General features: G+C 43.8%; 1 protein-coding gene across 1 annotated transcript; it reads left to right on the forward strand.

Moving 5' to 3' along the window:
- Positions 1-1,520: 1,520 nt before the first annotated feature.
- Positions 1,521-20,234, forward strand: LOC307222068 (arylacetamide deacetylase-like 4). Its single transcript, XM_079987111.1, has 4 exons — positions 1,521-1,747; positions 14,227-14,440; positions 16,450-16,513; positions 18,104-20,234. The coding sequence occupies exons 1-4, from the start codon at positions 1,586-1,588 to the stop codon at positions 18,873-18,875; spliced, it is 1,212 nt and encodes a 403-aa protein (XP_079843237.1). The 5' UTR covers positions 1,521-1,585; the 3' UTR covers positions 18,876-20,234.
- The last annotated feature ends 3,789 nt before the right edge of the window (positions 20,235-24,023 follow it).

The following is a 24,023-nucleotide window of genomic DNA, read 5'->3' on the forward strand; positions in this document are numbered from 1 at the left end:
GCCAATTGCCTGGCAATGCCTCCCCAGGTGGGATTGGGCGATTGGCTGAGGTAGGAGGAGACCTCCAGGTATCCAGCCTGGGGAGTATGAAACCAGCCTAAACTACCAGGAGTCACACTGGGATCCAGGGGGCTGCGTGCGACCACACAAAAGGAGCCCCCATTTGATGTGGGAGCGGTCATTTTCATATATCTATACAGTGGTACCTCTGGATACGCACACCTCTGGTTGTGTATCCTTCAGGATGCGAACGCGGCAAACCCAGAAGTATTTTTCTGGGTTTCACCATGCACGCATGTGCAGAAGTGCTCTACAGTGCTCTACCGCACTGTGCGCATACGCAGAAACAGCACCTCCGGTTGTGAATTTCTTGGGATCCGACCGGAGCTCTGGAACATATCCTGTGCGCAACTGGAAGTACCACTGTATTTTTTTCAAACTGCAGCTTGTCACAGTAGTCCTGCCAATGTTTTTTTCTGTTTTCAATTTGTTTGCAAATATTCAATATACCATTTCCATTCCTTTATAAAAAGTTTACTATCCTGATTTCATATTCTTATGGTAAGTTTTTCCATTCCTGCATAGTCGATAGGTTTTGTATACATTCTTCTTTTGTCGGGGTTCCAGCATCTTTCCATTTTGGGGGCAAATAACATTCTCACAGATTTTCCAAGCAGAAGCTAGAAAAGAAAGGCAGGACAACTTAGGTTCCAAAGATGACAAAAGTTTCTAATTTATTTGCATAGAAACACAAATACGGCCAAGGACAATGTTTCCCCAAAAAAGCTTGATCTCCGCTTTTGGTCAGCACATCGTGCTCAGAATGGTGTAAATCCCTAAGTAGGCCATTTGAAATAGGCCTGGTGTCTTGTGCTAGCAGCAGTGGTAGATTTGGGACTCTCAAATTTCAGCGGCACCATGTGCAATGCTAAAATTCGGCACCCCCTGCCTCTTGCACTCCCAGTGCAGCTGAACCAGTTTTGCTGCCCTATAACCACCTCTGCCAGAAGATTCTCCCTACACTGCCCTTCTAAGACCCTACATGTGTGGAAGGATGCACAAGGCCCAGGATAGACTTGGAAGGGACCTTGAGGAACATCTAGTTCAACCGCTGCAATGCTGGAATATGCACTTGTCTCATATGGGGATTGAACCTGCAACCTTGACATTGGAGCAACCCAGGAGATGGCCTGCCAGCAGGATCCACACACCCCCCTCTTCCACAAGGAAAAGGGGAAAAAATTCATCAGCCTAGCATTGGGCAGATGCAAGGCGCGGGGGGGGGGGGGGAATCTTCCCAATCATCCAATCATCCAGAGGATTTAGTGTCACAATGCAAAAGCAATGCAATGCAGTTTGAAAGTTCAATACAAGCCATTTACATACATAACTGAACACACAATTGCATTTATTTATTTATTCAGAAGAAAGAATAGTATTGCATAAGAAATTTCTGGAAAAACAAGGGTGTGATCAATTGCTACAGAATTGTGACGACAGAAGTTGGAATTGCATGACAGCAGAGAAAATAGTTGCCAGGAATCAGCCGGTTATTCAGTCCCTCCAAGGCTTCTCAGGAAGGAAGATGGATCTCTCCATGGTGATGCTGACTTTTGTGATCTGCTTCCTGCTTTCCCAGGTGGTGCTGATTTATCGTGATATCCGAAGAACAGATCTCCCTCCAGGAATCGATGGACCTTTCAAACTCCTCCTAATTTCCATTATGTTACACTCATTCTTGCGTATGGTAAGTTGGATGGACTTTGAACCTGGAGTTTCTGTGGGGCAGCTCAGTCGCTAGAGCATGAGACTCTTAATCTCAAGGTTATCTGCTTGAGCCTCACGTTGGGCAAAATATTCCTGCATTACAAGGGGTTGGACTAGATGGCCCTTGTGGTCCCTTCCAGTTCTACAAATTCTATGATTCTGCTATTTTTTTAGTTGCATGGGGGCTGGCCAGCCAGAAATGGTTCAAACAGACAACATGTTTTAGGAGGTGCAACCCCACCCACCCCATCATAGAAAAATGGAATTGTAGAGTTGGAAGGGACCACAAGCCCAAGCACCACTTTGCAAGGCAGGAATCTTTCACCAAATGTGGAACTCGAACCCAAGACCCTAGGATTAAGAATCACATGCTCTATCTACTGAGCTAGCCAGCCTAAAGGATTCATGTATTATAACTAGAGATCTGTGCAAAAAACCCTCTCCCAAATTTCCAGTTCTATTTGTGAGCGCTTGTTTGTGGCGGGACATCTCTCTCCTCCACAGTTCAAATACAGTGCTGATCATCAATGTGACTTCTGGAGGATGCTTTGGGCTACGACTTCTAGCATCCCCAGCTAGCAGGACCATGCTGGCAAAGACTGTCCCACGCAGTGGCATAGCGTGGGTTGTGAGCATCTGGGGCCATGTGTGGGGTGAGGTGGGGACTATGGAGCTGCCTAACAGTGTCTGCATCACCCAAGAGATCACAGCCTCAGAAACAAGAGAAGAAGATTCTCTCTGCTATCTGGAAAGTCACACAGAGAAGCCATTTTCAACAGAGCCCAGTGACAGAAGTATGCAGCTGTATTTAGGCAGCACCGGGTGTTGAAATTTTGCACCCAGGGCAACCGCACCTGTGGCCTCACCCCACGTTATGCCATTAGTCATGCAGTTCTATATTAGGGCTCATCCACCTTTCTGCTTGTCCATTGCCTAGAAAGCAGTCCTTTCCCACTTTCCCCACACTATCCGAACGTTTTGCCTTTGTCTCAACGCTTTCAGCCGATTCCCTGGTGGCCCACTGGAATGCGGAGTTAACCAGGGCTATTGACTGTCTGGCTCCGAAGTGCCCTCTCCGATTGCATGGAGCCTGGACAGCCCCGTGGTTTTCCCTGGAGCTGAGGGCAATGAAACAATCGTTGAGACGGCTAGAACACCAGTGGCGGAAAACTCATTCTGAATCAGACCGGACACGGGCTAGAGCTCAACGTTGAGCCTACCAAGTGGCAATGGTGACGGCGAAGAGGGCCTTCTTTGCTGCCTCCATTGCATCTGCAGAAAACAGCAGCAGGAGACTTTTTCAGGTGGTTCGCAATCTATCGGAACCACCTGTACCACCGGGGCCTGGTAGGGACCCCAAGATCTCCTGCAATGCTTTTGCAATTTTTTTTGCAGATAAAGTCGCTCAGATTCAGAAGGAGGTAGGCTCCAAAGTGGGAGCAGGGCCAGGGTGGGAGAGTGCTAGAGTTCTGTCTGGTCCTGTTACCTGGGATCAATTCCAATCTGTTACCTCCGAGGATGTGGACAGGCTGCTTGGACAAGTGAAATCAACCACCTGTCTCCTTGATCCTTGCCCATAAAAGCGAGCCGGGAAGGGCTGGGCGATGGGCTCTGCGGGGTGGTGAATGCTTCCCTCTGTGAGGGAGCCTTCCCAGACCTGCTGAAAGAGGCAGTCATTAAACCGCTTCTTAAAAAAACATCTTTAGACCCAGCCAATTTGGCCAACTATAGCCCAGTCTCAAATCTACCATTCTTGGGCAAGGTAACTGAGCGGGTGGTTGCCGAACAACTCCAAGCACGCCTGGAGGATGCGGACCATTTGGATCCCTTCCAATCGGGATTCAGGCCTCACCATGGGACTGAAACTGCCTTGGTCGTGCTGGTTGATGATCTCCGGCGGGCTAGGGACAAAGGTGAGAGCTGTTTCCTAGTTTTGCTGGATCTCTCAGCGGCATTTGACACCATCGACCATAACATCCTTCTGGACCGTCTTGAGGGGCTGGGAGCTGGGGGCACTGTTATTAGGTGGTTCCGCTCCTTTCTCCTGGGACGTGTCCAGAAAGTGGTGTGGGGGATGAGTGTTCAGACCCCTGGGCTCTCACTTGTGGGGTGCCTCAGGGTTCCATCCTCTCCCCCATGCTTTTTAATATCTATATGAAGCTGCTGGGAGAGATCATCAGGGGGTTTGGACTGGGTGTTCATCAGTATGCAGATGACATCCAGCTCTACCTCTCCTTTAAATCAGAACCAGTGAAGGCAGTGAAGGTCTTGTCTGAGTGCCTGGAGGTGGTTGGAGGATGGATGGCGGCTAACAGATTGAGGTTGAATCCTGACAAGACAGAAGTACTGTTTTTGGGGGACAGGGAGCGGGTGGGTGTGGGGCATTTCCTGGTCCTGAATGGGGTAACTGTGCCCTGAAGGACCAGGTGTGCAGCCTGGGAGTCATTTTGGACTCACAGCTGTCCTGGGAATCATTTTGGACTCACAGCTGTCCATGGAGGCATAGGTTAACTCTGTGTCCAGGGCAGTTGTCTAGCAGCTCCATCTGGTATGCAGGCTAAGACCCTACCTGCCTGCAGACTGTCTCGCCAGAGTGGTACATGCTCTGGTTATCTCCCGCTTGGACTACTGCAACGCGCTCTACGTGGGGCTACCTTTGAAGATGACCGGGAAACTGCAATTAATCCAGAATGCGGCAGCTATACTGGTGACTGGGAGTGACCACCGGGATCACATAACACCGGTTCTGAGAGATCTGCATTGGCTCCCAGTACGTTTCTGAGCATGATTCAAAGTATTGGTGTTGACCTTTAAAGCCCTAAATGGCCTCGGTCCTGTATACCTGAAGGAGCATCTCCACTCCCATCGTTCAGCCCGGACACTGAGATCCAGCGCCGAGGGCCTTCTGGTGGTTCCCTCATTGCGAGAAGTGAGGCTACAGGGATCCAGACAGAGGGTCTTCTCGGTAGTGGCGCCCGCCCTGTGGAAGACCCTCCCATTAGATGTCAAGGAGATAAACAATTACCTGACATTCAGAAGGCATCTTAAGGCAGCCCTGTTCAGGGAAGTTTTTAATATGTAACGCTGTACTGTTTTTAACACTTGATTGGGAGCTGCCCAGAGTGGCTGGGGAAACTCAGCCAGATGGGTGGGGTATAAATTATTATTATTATTATTATTATTATTATTATTATTATTATTTCCCCCAGAAAACCTGAATGCTATTTCTTCCAATTCAGACATAAAGATTGGGTTTCTCTGGGGTGAGGGAGTGCCAGGGCAAATACACTTTGTTTGCTGAAAGCAGCTGTGCTCAGTGTCGTAGTGTGTGTTGCCCAGGGGGTTGTGCCTCCTGGTGGACTGGGCAGCTGGGGATGAGTTGCGGGGATGAGTTGTGCACTCGGGGCCCCCTTTGCCCTCGGGCATTTTCCCATACTACATCACAGGTCAATGACATGCATATTCCAACCATGCAAAAACCCTTGAGAAGAGTGCAGAGGATGACCAGTGAAGGAGGAGAGGCTGAGAGACGGGAAAATGGCCTAGGAAGAGATCTTGAGGGCCAGAAAGAGATTTAGAGGACTGCATTAAGCCCCTGAGCCAATGGATTTCCACTGCTGCCTGGACTGAGTAACTCCAATAAGACAGCAAAAACAACAACACCCCAGAGCAACAAATGCATGCCTAGGACCCTCGTACCTACGGGACCGCCTCTCCTGGTATGCCCCACAGAGAAACCTACGGTCTGCAAATAATAACATCCTCAAGGTCCCAGGCCTCAGAGAGGTTAGGCTGGCCTCAACTAGAGCCAGGGCCTTCTCGGCTGCGGCTCCAATCTGGTGGAACGCTCTGTCACAAGAGACTAGGGACCTGCGGGACCTGACATCTTTCCGCAAGGCCTGCAAGACAGAGTTGTTCCACCAGGCCTTTGGTCAGGGCGCAGCCTGACTCCCTCCTCTGGCAACCTGCACAGAATTTTGCTTAATCGGTTGCCATTAATTTGATTTTAATTAATTTTTATAATGAAATATTTTTAGAATGTGTGATTATTTGATTGTTTGATTATTTGATTATTGTTAGCCGCCCTTCGGCTGGGGAGGGCGGGATATAAATAAAATTTATTATTATTATTATTATTATTATTATTATGTATGATTTAATGTCACCATTAAAATGATGGTTCAGTCAGTAAAGCATGTGACACGTAATCTCAGGGTCCTGAGTTGGGCAAAAGTGATCCTCATGGTCCTTTCCAACTTTATGATTCCAAACTTCTAACTTAAATAGATTAAAGTGAACTCAGCAAGCAAAAAAGTGGGAAGGGTTCTGCTTCGTCCACAAGTGTGGTCCTTTTGGACTAAAATGTGGACATCTCCCCCTCCCACCCAATACTTAATAGGCTTAACAAGTGGGTCTGATGCTGTTATGTGTTGTGGCAGAATAAGTGGGAAATAGTATTGCCAGATCAAAATCTCAAAGAAAATGTTCACAATAAGGGTGAACAGTCTACATAACAAGGCAATCACAGTCCTTTGGAAGATGGGCTATTTATGGCAGAAACTGGAGGTAGGTTTCCAACCATTTCCCTGTTAAAAGATCTAAGGCTTTTAAATCTGCATAAGGCAGATATCCAACAGGTGCAACTATTCCATTACTGTATTGGAAAAATCAAGACCAATTGAATTGTTACAAGAAACTGGGGTGCTGAGCGAGAGGATGTGGCATGATAGCAGCTTTAAGCCTCCAACACCTATGCCAATGAGAAAGTCAACAGGTACAGCCTTCCACCCTGCAATTTAGGCAGGGAGAAGCGTGCAAAAGTGGGGTGTCTACCTGTTAAAACCACAGTAACCAGCAAGAGAAGAAGGTGGGTTTGGTGACGGGGCTTGTGCACAGCAAGGGAAGGAGGCATGGGGTGTGTGTCTTGATTTTTCTAGCTTAGGTTTTAGTTTGATGATCCCATGCCTCCGCTAAAATCACAGGGCTTCCTTTCAGTAAAGGGGGTTCAGGTTTGCTACCACTCGCTCACTCAAGCGCTGCTGCTTCCAAGTAAGGATCATAGCTTTGAAGCCCGCTCCTCTGCGCCCACGAACTCGGGACAACGGTTCTTGCTTCCAACTCGGAAGTTCCGAGTAAAAACACATACACTCCCCAGCCGGTTAGGGTCCTCCTCCTCCCCTCTCTGCCTAGCAACTTCCCCTGTGGTTTTCCCTCCCACGGATCTCCCCCTTGTGCAAGTGAATCAGCAGCCGGGGGTGGGAAGGAGGTTCCCTCCATCCATGCGCGGGGTGCTCGGTGCGTCTTTGCGCGCGGTGAAGTGAACAGAGGAAGCGCCCTCTCGAGTTCTCCCTCCTCTTGCCTTTTTCTCTCCCCCCCCAAAAAAAAGGTAGGGGTTGCCGAGATAGAGACGCTGCCCTGTCATCTTCTCATACAGAGGCTCCCTCCGACGCGGGACCCACCTGCTTGCAGCTCATCTGCCTGCCCGTGGCGCCTTGGGAGCTTCCGACGCCCCGCCAGCCACGGTTGCGTGGCGAGTGGCCAGCATCCCAGCCGGCTCCACCGGCTCTTCACTCTTAGCCCTCACCGCCGCCGGGTGGACTCTCGCGTTGCGGTGCCTGGCCGCTGGATCATCCAGGCAGGGGCAACGGCTAGCTGATGGAGAATCTTCGGGGTGGGCGGACAAGAACGATACTCTGAGAACAATTTGTCTCACCTCTGATTAGAGGTGTGTGGGAGGTCACCTGGAGGCAGCAGTTGCTGTGGATGCAGCAATACCATTGCAACACCACGCAGAGATCTTGGAAGAAGGTAAGTGGTTTAAATAAAGCAACGCCGGAGACTTCCGGTCGGCGCCAGCGTTTAATGGCGGTCCTAGCCTCGAGCTCCGAGGCAGGACTGCTCCGCTAGTTCGGGTCTGACTCGCTACGGCGAGCGGGGGACCCCTACAATCACAGGAGCGGAGCCTGTGAACAAAGGAGATTCGGTGGGCACCTTTTGTGCCCCCCGGTACTGGGAAGGAGCCTTTTTAAAGGCTTCTGAGCGGCATCGGGGCAAGCGCGGTGCTGAGAGTCGTCACCCAGCTAGCGGAGTGAAGCTGCGTCGCCATGAACGGAGAGCGCCGATTCCTTCCTGTAACTGAAAATTGACTACAACACCCGTGAGTAAGACTGAGAGATTGACGGGACACTAAAATAAGAAATTTGGCTGAAAACGGGAAAGGCATAAACTAAGGAAGTCTGCCTCCCCGGAGCTGCATGAGAAACAAAACAACGAAAAAGTAAGCTGCATTTGAAGGGAAAATTTTTTTTTAAGCTGTCAAAACTGACATCGGACTTAAACTTCCCCCCCGACAGGCAGGAGAAGGGGGGAAGGGATTTGGACATTGTTAACCTGCTGGAAAATTACTGGGAAAATAAGACCTTCCACTGCCAAATCCCCCAGGTCGGGCTGCCCAAACAAGACACCGGGATGTGAACTGTCATCTTAAACTTTCTAAAGTGGGGATTTGTCTGTAACAAAGTTACTGGACTTTAGCTTAGCTTGCTGCACTTTTGGCTACATTGAAAGACTGAGAGTTTATAGTGTGGACTTTGGAAATTACTGGCTACTGTTATACTTTCTTGCTTTTTTGTTTTTCCTCGCCATTTGGATACAATTGAATGCTCCCTCTAGAGGGTTTTAAGTGACATTGTTGCACTGAAAAAGAAACAGTGGGATTTTCCACTTGGAAACTATTTCTGTGAGAACGACCTTGAGGATATGAGTGGCCCAACAGAAGAGATAGTAACAAGGCTTAAAGCAAAACAATCTCAGAAGAAAAGGGGTTCAAAATCAGGCACAGCACCAGCTGCACAGGAAAAAGCAGCAACAGCTTCTATGGATCCTATGACACAGGCACTCCTTAAAATAAATCAATCTCTGGAAGCACTGACAAAGCTGTCGACAGAGAACTCCAAAAAATTGACAGAGTTGACAGCAAGACTAGATGTAAATACAGCCAGCGTAACGTCTAATACAGATTCTATAAATAGATTAATTCAGGAGAGCTCTGAAACACGAAAGATTGCAGAAAGTGCAAAAAATACTGCTGAGGAGACAAGGGAAAAGTTTGGGCCTATCATTAAAAAAGTGAATGAGCATGATGCAGCCCTCTCCTTACTGGAACTTCAGAGGAAAGAGAAAAACCTAAAATTAAGACTGGTTCCTGAAGGGGAAGGGGACAGCCTTGTGGAATTCCTTACAGAGAACTTTATAGCTTTCTGGCAAGAGGAATGGGCCGAAGAAGACGAATTTGAGATAACAACAGCCTTTCGACTGGGCAGGAGGCAGGACAAGAAGCCAAGGGATTGTCTTATTACACTGAGATCAAAGGAAGAAAGAGATAAAATACTGAACCTACACTATCAAAAGCCACTGGTGATCCAAAACAGTCAAATACAGATCTTTAAAGACATCCCCAAGTACATCTTAGAGGTGAGAACCCTCTATAAAAATTTGGTTGACCTGCTGAAGAAAAATACCATACCATTCAGATGGGAGTTCCCACAAGGACTGTCCTTCAACTTTAAAGGAAGGAAGATCAAAATAAAAACAATTCAGGATAAAGAACAGTTTCTGGAGAGATACGTGGAGGACCTGCAGAAAGGAACTGTAGAGGAGAAAGAACCACCTGATATAGCAAATTTATCATTTGGACTTTTACCACCACCATCGGAGGAAGAACAGAAGCTTGGAGCAGTTGGAGGAACAGGTACTTAAATACAAAATGTCTCTGCAACTTCTTAGCTGGAATTGTAACGGCTTGAACCTTCCTCGGAAAAGACGTCAAGTTTTTCATATTTTGAAGAGAGAACAATTAGATTTAATATGTTTGCAAGAAACCCATATTGCCAGGATACACAGGAAATTATTGATAAATAAGAGGCTTGGTCAAGAATTTATCTCATCAGACAAAGTGAAGAAAAGAGGTGTGGTGATCTATGCAAAGGAAAAATTGGCTCCAAAATTGATATTTAAAGATGAACAAGGAAGGTACCTGGCAATTGAAATACAAATTCAAGGAGAAAAGATTTTGATAGTCGGAGTATACGCCCCAAATGAGGGGAAGGCCGAATTCTTTAAGAAGCTGCATGAGACACTAGTCGACTTTATAGACTATAAAATCGTAATGATGGGAGATATGAATGGAGTTGTCTCAACAAACATGGATAAAGCACAGAGACACGTGATTTCAAAAGAAGGGAGACTACCAAAGACTTTTTTTGAAATGATTGAAACTATGGACTTGATTGATATTTGGAGAACAAGGAATCCTCTAGAGAGAGAGGGAACTTTCTTCTCTGAGGCAAAAATGACATGGACAAGAATAGACCAAATTTGGATTTCTAGTAGCCTGGCGTCAAGAACAAAAAAAGTAGAAATCTGCCCAAAAACTTGCTCCGACCATAACGCCGTGAAGATGGAGATGAAACTAACAACAACTGGATCCTTTAGATGGAGAATGAATGACACCCTATTTAGAGATGAAGAGATTTATAAGAAGGCCCTTAAAACATTAAAAGATTATTTTGAGATAAATTTGAGAACAGAAGTGGAGAAAAGAACAATTTGGGACGCAAGTAAAGCTGTGATGCGAGGTTTCCTAATTCAACAGAATTCTATAAAGAGGAAGAAACAAAATGAGAGGAAAGAAAAAATCTTAGAAAAAATAAAAGAAGGAGAGAAGAAATTGAGGTCCAAACCAAAGTCCCATGAGATCTTGAGAGAAATAAAATTTTATCAGATGCAATACATGGAGCTCATGAACCAACAGATAGAATGGAAGATAAAGCAAATGAGACAAAAAACTTTTGAATCAGCGGATAAATGTGGGAAACTTCTGTCATGGCAATTGAAAAAAAGGCAGAAATTGAACACCGTGACAAGTCTAGAAATGGACGGAAAAATTATCCACAAACCTAATGAGATAAATAATTGCTTTCAAAGTTTTTTTAAGAAACTGTATGCACAAGGGCCAGTTAACGAACAAGAAATAGAAGAATTCATCAGAAAATACGGTCTACCAAAAATTTCAGAACAAAGCAAAAGGATCTTAAATGAGAAAATAACAGAACAAGAAATAGAGGGTGCCATTCAAAATATGAAATTGGGAAAATCACCAGGACCAGATGGCCTGACGGCTAAATACTATAAAATGCTGAAAGAATGGTTGATACAACCACTGAAGGAAGTTTGTAATGAAATCTTGGAGGGGAAAAAGGCACCTGAATCGTGGAAAGAGGCTTTCATCTCACTTATACCGAAAACAGAGACCGAGAAGAACCAGGTTAGAAACTACCGCCCTATATCTTTACTTAATGTGGATTATAAAATTTTTGCAGACATTTTGGCAAAAAGATTGAAAAGAGTGTTGATAGAGGAGATTCATAAGGATCAAACAGGCTTTCTCCCAGGGAGATATATGTCAGACAATGTGAGGAACATTATAGACATTTTGGAGTTGTTAGACGTTGATATTAACAGGAAGGCAGTTCTGATTTTTGTGGATGCGGAGAAAGCCTTTGACAACATCTGTTGGACTTTTATGAAAAAGAATCTCCAAGGGATGGGGGTAGGCCAAGGTTTTGAAAACGGTATAGGTGCAATATATTCTAAACAAAAAGCTAAGTTAATTGTAAATAATGTGGTAACAGAAGAAATATCCATAGAAAAAGGTACACGGCAGGGATGCCCAATATCCCCTCTGCTTTTTATATCAGTCCTGGAGGTTTTGCTAAATATGATTAGAAAGGACCAGTTGGTTAAAGGAGTTCAGGTCGGAGTTAGACACTACAAACTAAGAGCATTTGCAGATGACCTAGTATTGACCCTGCAACAGCCAGACACTAGCACTAAAAGAGTATTAGAACTAATTGAAATATTTGGTCGAGTAGCAGGTTTTAAATTGAACAAACAAAAAACGAAAGTGTTGGAGAAAAATTTAACAATGGAAGAAAGAGAGAGATTTCAGAATGAAACAGGCTTGGAAATAACAAAAAGGGTAAAATACCTGGGGATAAACTTAACGTCCAAGAATGTGAACCTATTTAAGGATAATTATGAAAAAAGTTGGTTAGAAGTAAAGAAGGATCTGGAAATATGGTCAAGGTTGAAACTTTCCTTGTTAGGCCGAATTGCTACTATTAAGATGAATGTATTGCCTAGAATGCTATTTTTATTTCAGACGTTGCAGATTTTGGACAAGATGGACTGTTTCAAGAAGTGGCAGAAAGACATACCAAAATTTGTCTGGCAGGGCAAAAAGCCCAGAATTAAATTTAAGATTTTAACTGATGCAAAGGATAGAGGGGGGTTTGCCCTGCCGGACTTAAGACTCTATTATGAATCGGCAGCCTTTTGCTGGTTGAAACACTGGCTACTTCTTGAGAACACAGACATTTTGGATTTGGAAGGGTATGACAATAGCTTTGGTTGGCATGCATATTTATGGTACGACAAGGCAAAGGTGTATAAAGGCTTCAAAAACCATATTGTAAGGAAAGCATTGTATAATGTTTGGATTAGATACAAAGATTTGTTGGAAAGTAAAACCCCTAGGTGGGTGTCACCAATGGAAGCTAGGGAAGTAAAAAAGCTTAATATGGACTCTAAATGGCCAAAATATTATGAAATTCTAGAATATGATGGTGAAAGGGTTAAACTTCAGAGTTATGAGAAACTAAAGCCCAAGGTTCGAGATTGGTTGCACTATCATCAGATAAATGAGACATTCAAACAGGACAGGAAAATAGGATTCCAGAAAGAGAGGTCAAAATTAGAAACAGAATTGTTGGAACCCAATACTAAGAATTTATCAAAAATGTATAACTTGCTGTTGAAATGGAATACACAGGATGAAACGGTGAAATCAGCTATGATTAAATGGGCACAAGATATTGGTCATGATATTATGTTTGCTGACTGGGAACAGTTATGGACCACCGGTATTAAATTTACTGCATGTAATGCTTTAAAAGAAAATATTATGAAAATGATCTATCGGTGGTACATGACCCCAGTCAAGCTTGCAAAAATTTACCACTTGCCTAACAATAAGTGTTGGAAATGTAATGAGACTGAAGGCACTTTTTACCACCTTTGGTGGACCTGCCCAAAGGTTAAAGCTTTCTGGGAAATGATCTATAATGAAATTAAGAAGGTCCTTAGGTGGACTTTTCCTAAGAAACCAGAGGCTTTTCTCTTGGGCATGGTTGGCCAATTGGTGTTAAAGAAGGATAGGATTTTCTTTATGTATGCCACCACAGCAGCAAGAACTCTACTGGCAAAGTATTGGAAGATGCAAGAACTACCTACTCTGGAAGAATGGCAAACAAAGGTGATGGACTTTATGGGACTGGCTGAGATGACGGGCAGAATCCGCGACCAGGGGAAAGAGACAGTGGAAGAGGACTGGAAGAAATTTAAAATATATCTCAAAAACAATTGCAAAATTGAGGAATGTTAAGATGTCAGGGGGTAAGAGGTAAAGAACTGCAGCGGTAACTAAAAAACTAAAGGAAACTTTATGAAAGGGAATTAAGACAATTGACTTAAGGGTTGCTAAAGAATCACTAAACAAGGATGCAGGGATGGGGAGGTATGGGGAAGTCAAAAGAAAGAAGGGTATGAAATGATGACTTTGAAGCTATATTGGTTTAATTGTTTTGTGTGCTTTGATTTTCTTGTTTTTCTTCTGTTTGTTTTGTTTTGTTTTTATTATCTGTCTGAAAAACGAATAAAAATTACTTTAAAAAATAAATAAATAAATAAATAAATAAATAAAGCAACGCCGATGGAGTGTTGCAATGCCCTCGTGGAGATTATCGCGCGCAGGTGTAAAGCAAAGAGCATCCGCCGGAGGTCACTGTTCATTCATTTTTAAACTGAATGGGAAACAAAACAAATGAGTCCCAAGCCGTTCCATTCCGTTGACATATTAGAGTGATAGGGGCATTCAAATTGCACGACCCCCCTCCCCCCCCAAAAAAAAATAATCTCCTGGAGTATCTCAACAGTTGTCAGTGATGAGAAAAATCCCTGTCCTCAGACTTGCAACCAAAATGAAATGACACAAAAGGTAAAAGAGGCAGAGGGAGGAAGCAAGTTCGGAGATGTAGTAATAATATTTTCATACCAAAATGTCACAGAAGACATTACAGACTGCATAAAGCTGTCTGAGTCTCCCATTGAAACCAAAGGGAAAATAAACACTAAGGTGGGGGGAATGAAAACAAAGAGAACATTTAATGAATGCAATTGGAACAAATGGAAATGAAATCAATTAAACTTCTGAATGAATCAACGAAGCATTTATCACCCCACACTACTCCTACAAACAGACCTTGTGAAAACCTTATTAAACTGAAAACTAACTATGCTTGATACTAGCTTCTGTTGCTTTTTTGTTTTTTTTCTAAACAGGGATCTATTTTGGAGAAGTTGGGAATCTGTACAAAACCGACACTCCTTAAATGGAGTTCCTCTGCAATGCCAGCAGGGAGCGAGCCCAGACTCTACACTATCAACACAAAATTTGACAATGTGACTGTGAGGATTTATCAGCCAAAGGGCCTATCCACAGGACAGAGAGGAATTATCTACCTGTATGGAGGAAGTGGCTTATTCGGGAGCATAAGTGAGTCATTCTAATTTAACTTACAACCAGTGTGATCTGTGTGGGGCTTGATCTGGAAACTGCATCTCGTGCACGGCACTGGGATCAGGTTGTTGAGTAGAACAACCGGACAAGCAGATATTACACCTGTGCTGAAGCCACTGCACTGGCTGCTGATCAACTACCGGGGCATGTTCAAGGTCTTGTGGTTAGGTCCAGGACAACTCAGGAGCAGGTTACCTGAAAGGCCAGCTATCCATTACTTAGGTCGTTTATGGAAATTCTAATCAGGGCACCGCATCCTACAGAATATCCAGGGCCGGCCCTAGATATTTTGCCACCTGAGGCAAAGCAGAACATGGCACACACACCCAATGCCCTGCCGCCTGTGGCAACTGGAGGTGACCTGGGGAAGCCCCAGGCCACTGAAGGCAGTGGAGGAGGAAAAAGGAGGCTGGCATCAGCAGTATCCCTGCTCTTTCCAGGTGGTGCATGGGTGACAAGTGTTGGAGGCAGTGAGCAGTGAGCAGCACACTCCTGGGGGACTTCCCAGCTCTCCCCAGCCTGCTGCCTGAGGAGACTGCCTCACCTAAGCCTAATGGGCTGGCTGGCTCTGACAATATCATGGGGCAGTGTTCCCCAAAACAGGCATTTTCTGTTTGTTGTTCTCCCTGTACTGTGAAATCCCCTTCCCTCTTCCACACAGGAAGCAGCTACCACCAGTTGCTACAGGCATCTTGTGAAGTCTTTTCCTTTTGCCCTGGCTTTCCCTGGCCCATGACTGTGATCCTATAATTGGGGTTGCCATGTGTCCTCTTTTTCCAGGACATGTCCTCTTTTTCATGGGTAGCGATCCATATCGATCCATAGTTAAAAGTAGAAGCTGGCAAAAGTGTCCTCTTTTTTGCTCTTCAAAATATGGCAACCCATATGTTTCTAACCTTTTATATGTTTTTATGTTGCTACTCTACTGGTTTTAGGCTGTATTTTAACATTTTGATGTTTTTCGTTTCCTTTTTGGACTATACACTGCTCAGGGATTTTTGGAATATTAAGTGGTTTATAAATGCTTTCTCATAATTATATATATACACATATTTTAAAGGAATTGGTGTGAAGAAAGAAGCTGTGATGGTAATGAAGGTATCATATGTAGCTTTCTGCCGTATTTGCAGTCATCACTATAATTTAAATAAAGAGGTCATTTAGGCCGGAGAGAAATAAAGTAACCCTGAGAAGAAGAGTTCAATGTATATGGGGAAAATATTAGGTATCTGCTAAGTGTGTGCATTTCAGAAATGGATAAACAGATAAGATGATTTCACAGATAAGATGATTTCACACACATGGTATCCTTTTTTCTATGTAGCTCAAGGTAAATTAATAAAGCACTCCTGATTAAATCCTATTCTTATCTTCTTACTTCCAGTCTCTTAGCACAATTGATGGATACCAAATTGGAACTATGGTGACCAGACTTCTAGCTAATGAGAAAGGCTAGAAGCAAGTATTGCCAAATCGGTACCCTCCAGCCTTTGTGAATTGCAACTCCCCCTGGACCATTAGGATAGCTGGGGCTGATGGAAGTTGTAGTCCAATGACATCCAATGTAGTCCAATTTTTTCTGTGAACTGCCCTGAGACCTCTGGCTATAGGGTTGGTATATAAACTCAAATCATCATCATCATCATCATCATCTGAAGGACAACCCCTGGCTCAGAGAGTCAGAAGCCAGATTTATCGGTTTGTCGTATAGTAGGAAGAAAGAAGAGGTACATGCAGGAAATGCCTAGGGGAGGGAAATAATCTTTGACAACCAGGGTATTAGTTTGACTTTGGGGCCTTGGGATCTGGATGGGTGGAAGGCTGGGTAAATAGGAAAGATGGGGATTCTCCTCTGGCTCAGATACAAACAGAGCCACAAAGAACACTTGGGGTTACGTCGTACTCGTCTCACATCCACATTAATGTAGAAATGTGCATGCCATTGTGTAAAGTATTAATACACTGAAGGTCTTTTTACTATGCAGAAGCTTATCGGATGCTGTGCCGCTACCTTTCCAGAGAAAGTGAATCAGTGCTTGTGTGTGTTGGGTAAGTCTACGTATTCCTGCATTCATCCTGGATGATGGAAGCAGATGACACCCCCCCCAAAAAAATTACTCCCAAAAGCAGTGGGGGAATTTGCCACTACATGGTACAGGGTTAGCCAATGCAGTGTCCTCCAGGTGTTGTTAAACGCTAAGTCCCATCAACCGCAGACAGCATGATTTATGGTCTGGGCTTATAAGAGTTGTTGTATAAGTTGTTGTGCGCGTGGGGCTGCAAGCAAGGGAGGGACTCCCATACATTGATGGTGGCAGTGTGACAAGCTTATTGGGTTTGGGCAAATTACTTTTGATGTCATTTCTCATCTTGGTCTATCCCTGAACGCAAACCCTGCTCCGGCCCTTCTGCCACTAGATCCTGATCTAGATGCTCCCATTATACATAAACCGCTGCCCATTTCCCAATGGAAAGGTCTCAAAGGTCCATCTATGAGGGATAGCAAGGAGAAGTCTGAGGTTTGGCTCTCTTCAAGTATCTTACATGGCACAGAAGGGTGAACAGAGGCCAAACTAAACATGACCCTTTTGACAAGGTATAGATCAGCTGTGTGAACAGATGTCAGTGGCAGACCACCAGGCACACATCCTGAGTTATGAAGAGGCTGTGCCACATATAGATGAAGCCTTTGCAATGCATTCAGTGATTCATTTATGTGACAGTGCCCATGCTCAAGCTTCCTTCTTATATGTGACTGGTGAACTCATGTAACACTGGTATTGTTGGAGTTGATCAATGTCATCTTATTATAAGACCAATTAATATTCTAGAAAATAAAAATAAAGAAAACAGAACCAGCCATTTGCCTCCTTGTCCCAAACTGTTTGCAGGCTTTCAGATCTCCAAGTGTCAACGCAATATTGAAAAAGATACCCTATATATAAAGTGCTTTGACAATATCATCAGCTTTATTAATCAGCAAAACAAAGTAAATTGATGTTTCTGGTTTTCCTTCTTCTGCACCTGTTCCTGAAACAGTAACGGACAATTACAGTCTAGGTTTTGCATCCTGTTACACCTAGTCTATTTCTATGGCAACTCACTGCTGCAGTTATATGGTGGAAACATGTATCTGACATATTGAATATTTTATGGGAGAATTCCATGCTCTAAGGCAGACATCATGTCTGCTGTGTAATTGCCCAGGGTGTAAAAATCATTTGCTCAGGATAGTAAATTTTAAATAAGCAAGCCTCTTTTGGTTTATGACTTGTGTACCACAGCAGTGCTAGAACCACAGCAGTGTTTACTGAAATTTAAAATTAAATTACATTGTGAAGTTGTTGACCTTTTGGAAGTTCATTAAGGCTTCCCATAAACATCTGGCTGGCCACTGTGAAAACTGGGTGCTGGACTAGAATGTCCCATAGCCTGAGCCATCAGTGCAGACATTATGCATTTTTCTACATGTCACTTGGATGGGGAACAGTCCTACCAAAGTTGGAGAAGGGCAGATTTCAAACGCTGACTATGTTTCATTTCACATATTGCTTTAGAAAGTGTGAACTAGACTGGTTTGTCTTTAACTAAGAATAGGATTGACTTTCTCCCCTGCCCCTTCTCTCCATCATCTTCTAGGCAACGTTTGGCTCCTAAGCACCGCTGTCCTACACAAATCATGGACTGCATCACCGCCACTGAATACTTTTTGAAAAATGCAAGTGATTATGGGGTAGACCCTAATCGTATTGTCATTGCTGGTGACAGCACTGGGGCTGGAATTGTTCCCCTTGTCTGTCAACATCTGTTAACGAGAAAGGATCTCCCAAAGGTCAGAGCCCAGATCCTGCTCTACCCAAATATTCAAACACTGGACTACAACTTGCCATCTTATCAGCAAAACCGAAATGTCCCCATCCTGTTCACAAAATGGTCTGTTGAATTTGACCTCAGGTTTATGAATGTGAAGCTGGCATATTTGGATCAGTTCCTGAAGGGGGCCCATGTTTCCGAAGAAATGAAGATGAAATACAAGAAATGGATCCATGCAGATCATATCCCGGATGAGTTTAAAGTCAGGGGCTACAAACCACCCCCGCCAGTCCCGTTTTCAAAGGAGCTGCACGAAATGATGAAGCTTTCTTTTGATCCCAAGCACTGTGCTCTCCTAGTGGAAGATGACATTGTGCGTCAGCTCCCCGAGACGTTTATGTTAACCTGCGAGTATGATGTGCTTAGGGATGATGGACTGCTATACAAAAAACGGTTGGAGGACAACGGTGTGCCCGTAACTTGGCACCATGCAAAGGAAGGATTCCATGGGATTCTAAGTTCAGTTGATTGGTTCTTTGAATGGCCATGTGCAAGGGTGGCAGCAGAGCATGTAACAAGCTTCATAAAACGATTCTGATCAAAAATCTGTTCTCTTTCCCGCATAAAGTCCGTTCATTTTACTGCATGCATTGCACTTGAAGAAAATGTTATGAAAATGATGTACAGATTGTATTTAACACCAGCTAAATTGGCTAAAATGTACAAGACAAGAACTAACAAGTGCTGGAAATGTAAGGGAAGGGAAGGTATCTTTTACTACAAGTGGTGAAGGTAAAGGCTTTCTGGGAAATGGCATATAATGAGTTAAAGAAAATGTTTTAAAATACTTTTTGTTTAAAAAAAACCCAGAAGCCTTTTTTACTGGGTGTAGTGGGTGAAGAGATACTAAGGGAAGATAAAAGACTGTTTATGTATGCAACAATCGCGGCAAGAATTCTTTTAGCCCAAAAAATGGAAACAGCAAGAAGTACCAACGAAACGGAGTGGCAGATGAGGATGATGGACTTTGCAGAACTGGCAAAGCTGACAGGAAAATTCCAAAACCAGCACGATTCAGTATTGGAGTAAATTTATACAATATTTGAAAGATTATTGTAAGCAATTAACATCAATAGCAGGGTTGTCCGATGACCTGTAGTGAGAAATTTTCTACCTTTCTATTTTTATTTAAATTTTGAGACATTCTGTAATAAGTCTAATTAGAATTAGAATTGAAAAACTTATAAATAGCAGTGATATAAAGGTTAATTTCGAAATCCATGAGGTGGAAGGGAAAGAAATCGACGGGCTCTAAAGAGCCAGGGCGGTATAGTGAATAATGACGATGTGAATGTATAACATTAAATGGAATAATAATAATAATAATAATAATAATAATAATAATAATAATAATAATAATAATATACCTCTCATCCAACTTTGGGTGCCCCGTTTAGGGCTGTAGAATGTGCATAATTCTGAAAAGGATTCCTTATTTGTGATTGCTTGTGTGTTGGAACCGGTCTGCCGAATGTAACTATATGTTACATTTGGCCTAATCTCAGAGTGTTATATATAAAATGTTTGTCCTAAGCAGAGTTGTTGGCATCTGTCTTGAAAGACAAAGGAGTGCACCTCCGGGGATGAAGTCAAACCAAAGTGATCTCTCTGGGGCGCAAGCCTGGGTGATGCATGTGGAGCTCCTGGATCGCCTCGATGACAAGACCTCCCTCTCAGCCTCACTGATGTGGTCCAAAGGAAAGCAGAGCAATACGTTTGTCACTGCAGGAGTTGCTGGAAAGAGGCGTAGTAGGACCCATCTAACCTAGGGTTACCAGATGTCCCCGGTTTCCGGGGACAGTCCCTAGATTTGCAAATCTGTCCCCAGACAAATTCCGTCCCCGGAATGTCCCCTGGAAACGTGGCAGCGGCAGCCTCAGGTCTGGCAGGCTTCAGGAGCTGCCCGCTGCCGTGGCGCCCACCATTTTTCCTTGCCGGAACCTCCAGCCTGGAGCCAGACTGGTAGCGCAGTTGGTTCTGGCAGGCTTCAGGAGCTGCCCGCTGCTGTTGTGCCCACCATTTTACCTTGCCGGAACTTCCAGCCTGGAGCCAGACTGGTAGCACAGTTGGTTCTGGCAGGCTTCAGGAGCTGCCCGCTGCCGTGGCGCCCACCATTTTTCCTTGCCGGAACTTCCAGCCTGGAGCCAGACTGGTAGCACAGTTGGTTCTGGCAGGCTTCAGGAGCTGCCCGCTGCTGTGGCGCCCACCATTTTACCTTGCCGGAACTTCCAGCCTGGAGCCAGACTGGTAGCGCAGTTGGTTCTGGCAGGCTTCAGGAGCTGCCCGCTGCTGTGGTGCCCACCATTTTTCCTTGCTGGAACTTCCGGTGAGGAAAAATGGCAGGCACCACGGCAGCGAGCAGTGACCAGGCTGGCTCCGGGCTGTTGACTGCTGCTGCCATCACTGCCAAAGGGGACCCGGGGACGTCCGGCAGTACAGATCTCCTGTCCCCTCCCACCTTTGTTTTGACTGATAGGGGAAGGCTCGGGATTTGCAGGTGGGCATCCGTTGCCCAGTTTTTTAAAAAAACTCTGCGCATTTATGTTTCACAGGGTGCGAAAGAAGGGCTTTGCACCTTTATACAATATGCATGTCTTTTGCCTCACCATCTCCACTACTGACTTCCTGATGCTACTCAGCTTCAAAAAAATAAATAAAAAGTGTCCCTGGAGTCATTGGAAAAAAAATCTGGTAACCATAATCTAACCATCTTATGGATGCCACTCAGGATTTGTGTAGCATTCACGGTACTCCTTAGCCTGTATTAGGGAACTTGGGGACAGTACTGAGCCAAACTTTTGTTCATTGGCAGCTGGAGTTTATGGGGAAACTTTAAGACCCCTAGGAATTATATGAGACCCCTAGGAATTATACTCATACAAGTAACTGCTTCCTGCCTAGAAATTTACAGCCACCTTGTCACCTGAGGCTGGTATCACAAAGCTCAAGGATGCCCTACCTGCAGTCCATCTCTTTAATGTAACATTTGGTAGCAGGACTTGTCACAGGGATGTTTCATGCTAAAGTTCAAAATGAGCCTAGCCTCTTGTCCTCTTGAAAGGGTTGGGACCATTGAGAGTTGTGTCTCAGGGAAATGTATAAAACATTCTTTAACTTGGTGGGGTTTTTTGTCCACTCAGTTCTCCTACAAATCTGCATCTGCTGGCTTTTTCAGGCAGTGATGCACCAAGCCCATCTCACTTCAGGAGTGGGTTGAGGTTTATGAGAAAAGTGTATTATAATGGCTAGTAAAATCTTCCTTGTTTTATTGTGTTCTGGTGCTGGGATTCAAATGTTCCTGAACCTCTAATATGACTGATTTTAAAATAAATTATACATTTTGCATTGGGTTATGGAATCTTTCCTGTTTCTTCCTATCTTAAATAAATTCTGCTGCTATAGAAACAGCTGGTGTGAGTTATTGGAAATGGGCTCTGATTCTGATTTCAGTGTTCTGGGCTATTTGGGGGGTCATGGAGGCTTCTGGGGGAAAATGTCCCTCCCATTTTTTGGCTGAGGATTTGCAGAAGGGAGAGAGAGCTGAGGCACATCTCAGTCCTAGAGGGTCCCTGAAAGTTGAGTTGTCTAATTTGGACTCCTGCTGCAATGGTCAAAAGACTTTGGGACAACAATGCAAATTTATAATTCTAGGGAATTTAAGATAGCAAATACTCCAATATTTTTATCAGCAATAACTGATGGTAGGGATTCCCCCCCCCCCCCCCGTTTATTGAAAAGGAGAATGCTTTGTCTTGCAAGAGAAACTGTGGATTTTAAGTTTTGCTTATTCATTTATCTACTTTATTGGGGTATTTATGTATGTTAATTGGTGTTACTTCTATACAGATGTGCAGTTCGATTGGTTTGCTAAACCTTTTCATTGTAAGGGTCTGAGAACTAGATCTATTGTGCTTGATTAACAGCCCCATTTGCCTAACCCACCCTGCAGGGTTTCTATGAGGCTAAACCATTGGAAAGCTGTGCAATCATATTCCCTTTCATTGCAACTTCTTCTGCCTCTTGTAAGGTAAGTGGGAGGTAGACCTTTTGCTTATCTGACAAGAGCAAGACGGAGAGCACTAATTATCTGTTACAAATGAACACACCTTACATTACCAAATCCTCATCTCATAAAATTGCAACCAGCATTGCTCCTGTGCCGTGTAAACCCATTCAAGTTAAACAAAACAACTAACTTGGATCTGTTCATTTCAGGCCCACTGAATTGAAAACAACCTATATTCACATGTCATGCCAAAAACATTACTCTTCCTCTGGATTCATGACATGTGTTGGATATGTCCCATCTTTACCTCATTGTTTTGTTAAGATGGTGTAACAGCCTTACCTCTTGGCAACACCTTCTTAATAGGCTTTTATTTCAATCCAGATAGTCCAGGCTATCTTCCTCACTGTTGCATTATAAAACCAGTTTGGGAGGCTGGGGAGTCTGATCACATACCAATATATTTTGACTCCTTCCAGCTGCAGCAAATCATTCCTATCATTTCTACAGACTTGCTAACGTCTAGGTTTGTGTTGGAGGCACAAGATTCCACTTCCCTACCACTAAGAGCCTTCCCCTTATTGCCCCAAATGAGGTCAATATAGAAGTTTTTATCCAACCCTTTCACATACAGAGGTGTGGCACAGTTGATAAGAAACTAGCATCCATACCCTCAACCTTAGTCCCGCTTCCTTATATATCACAATTTTAGGTTCAATATCTACTACTCTTTCCATAGTGGGACTCCATTGCCTGCAAGACTGTTGTGAAAACAATGTGTCACTTACAGGCTCACAACTCTTGGAACACTTGGAAGATTCAGGAATGGATTGGTTCGTACCCACCAATTTATCATAATAATAATAATAATAATAATAATAATAATAATAATAATAATAATTTATTATTTATACCCCGCCCATCTGGCTGAGTTTCCCCAGCCACTCTGGGCGGCTCCCAATCAGTGTTAAAAACAGTACAGCATTACATATTAAAAACTTCCCTGAACAGGGCTGCCTTAAGATGTCTTCTGAATGTCAGGTAATTCTTTATCTCTTTGACATCTGATGGGAGGGCGTTCTTAAAAGACCCTCTTGTGCACAGGAACTACTGTAGCCCTGAAACCTTCAGAATATCTAGAAGTAGAAGCTCCCAGAAAGGCAAGGTCTCTGTGATATATTCCCTGCTGATACAATCCAGTTCTTTCCACTTGTTACTTTGAAATCAGTGTAGGCAAACTTTAAGATTCAGAATGGTTTATGACAGGCATCCCCAACCTTTGGACCTGCAGATGTTTTGGACTACAATTCTTTTTTTTATATATATATAAAATTTTTATTGAGTTTTCACATTTTAAACACAGACACACACACACATACAAAGACAGCACATATAGAATTTCATATCCTTACTTTCCTAACCCCAGTTCTTGACCTCCCCCCACCCCCCCTTCATACATCCTAATTCAATTAAATTAGCTCAGCAAGTTCATATCTCTCATCCTTTACATATTATTATTATTATTATTATATATATATATATATATATATATATATATATATATATAAAATACTTAATTCTTATTACTTGGCCAAATTTTAGTTATCCAATTTTCTTATAAATATTAAATCCTTTTCTAAGGTCGACTCAAATTCCTTCCACGAATTTCCCTTTTATCTT

Source organism: Podarcis cretensis (assembly GCF_951804945.1).
Source record: "Podarcis cretensis genome assembly, chromosome: 8".
NCBI lineage: Eukaryota > Metazoa > Chordata > Lepidosauria > Squamata > Lacertidae > Podarcis > Podarcis cretensis.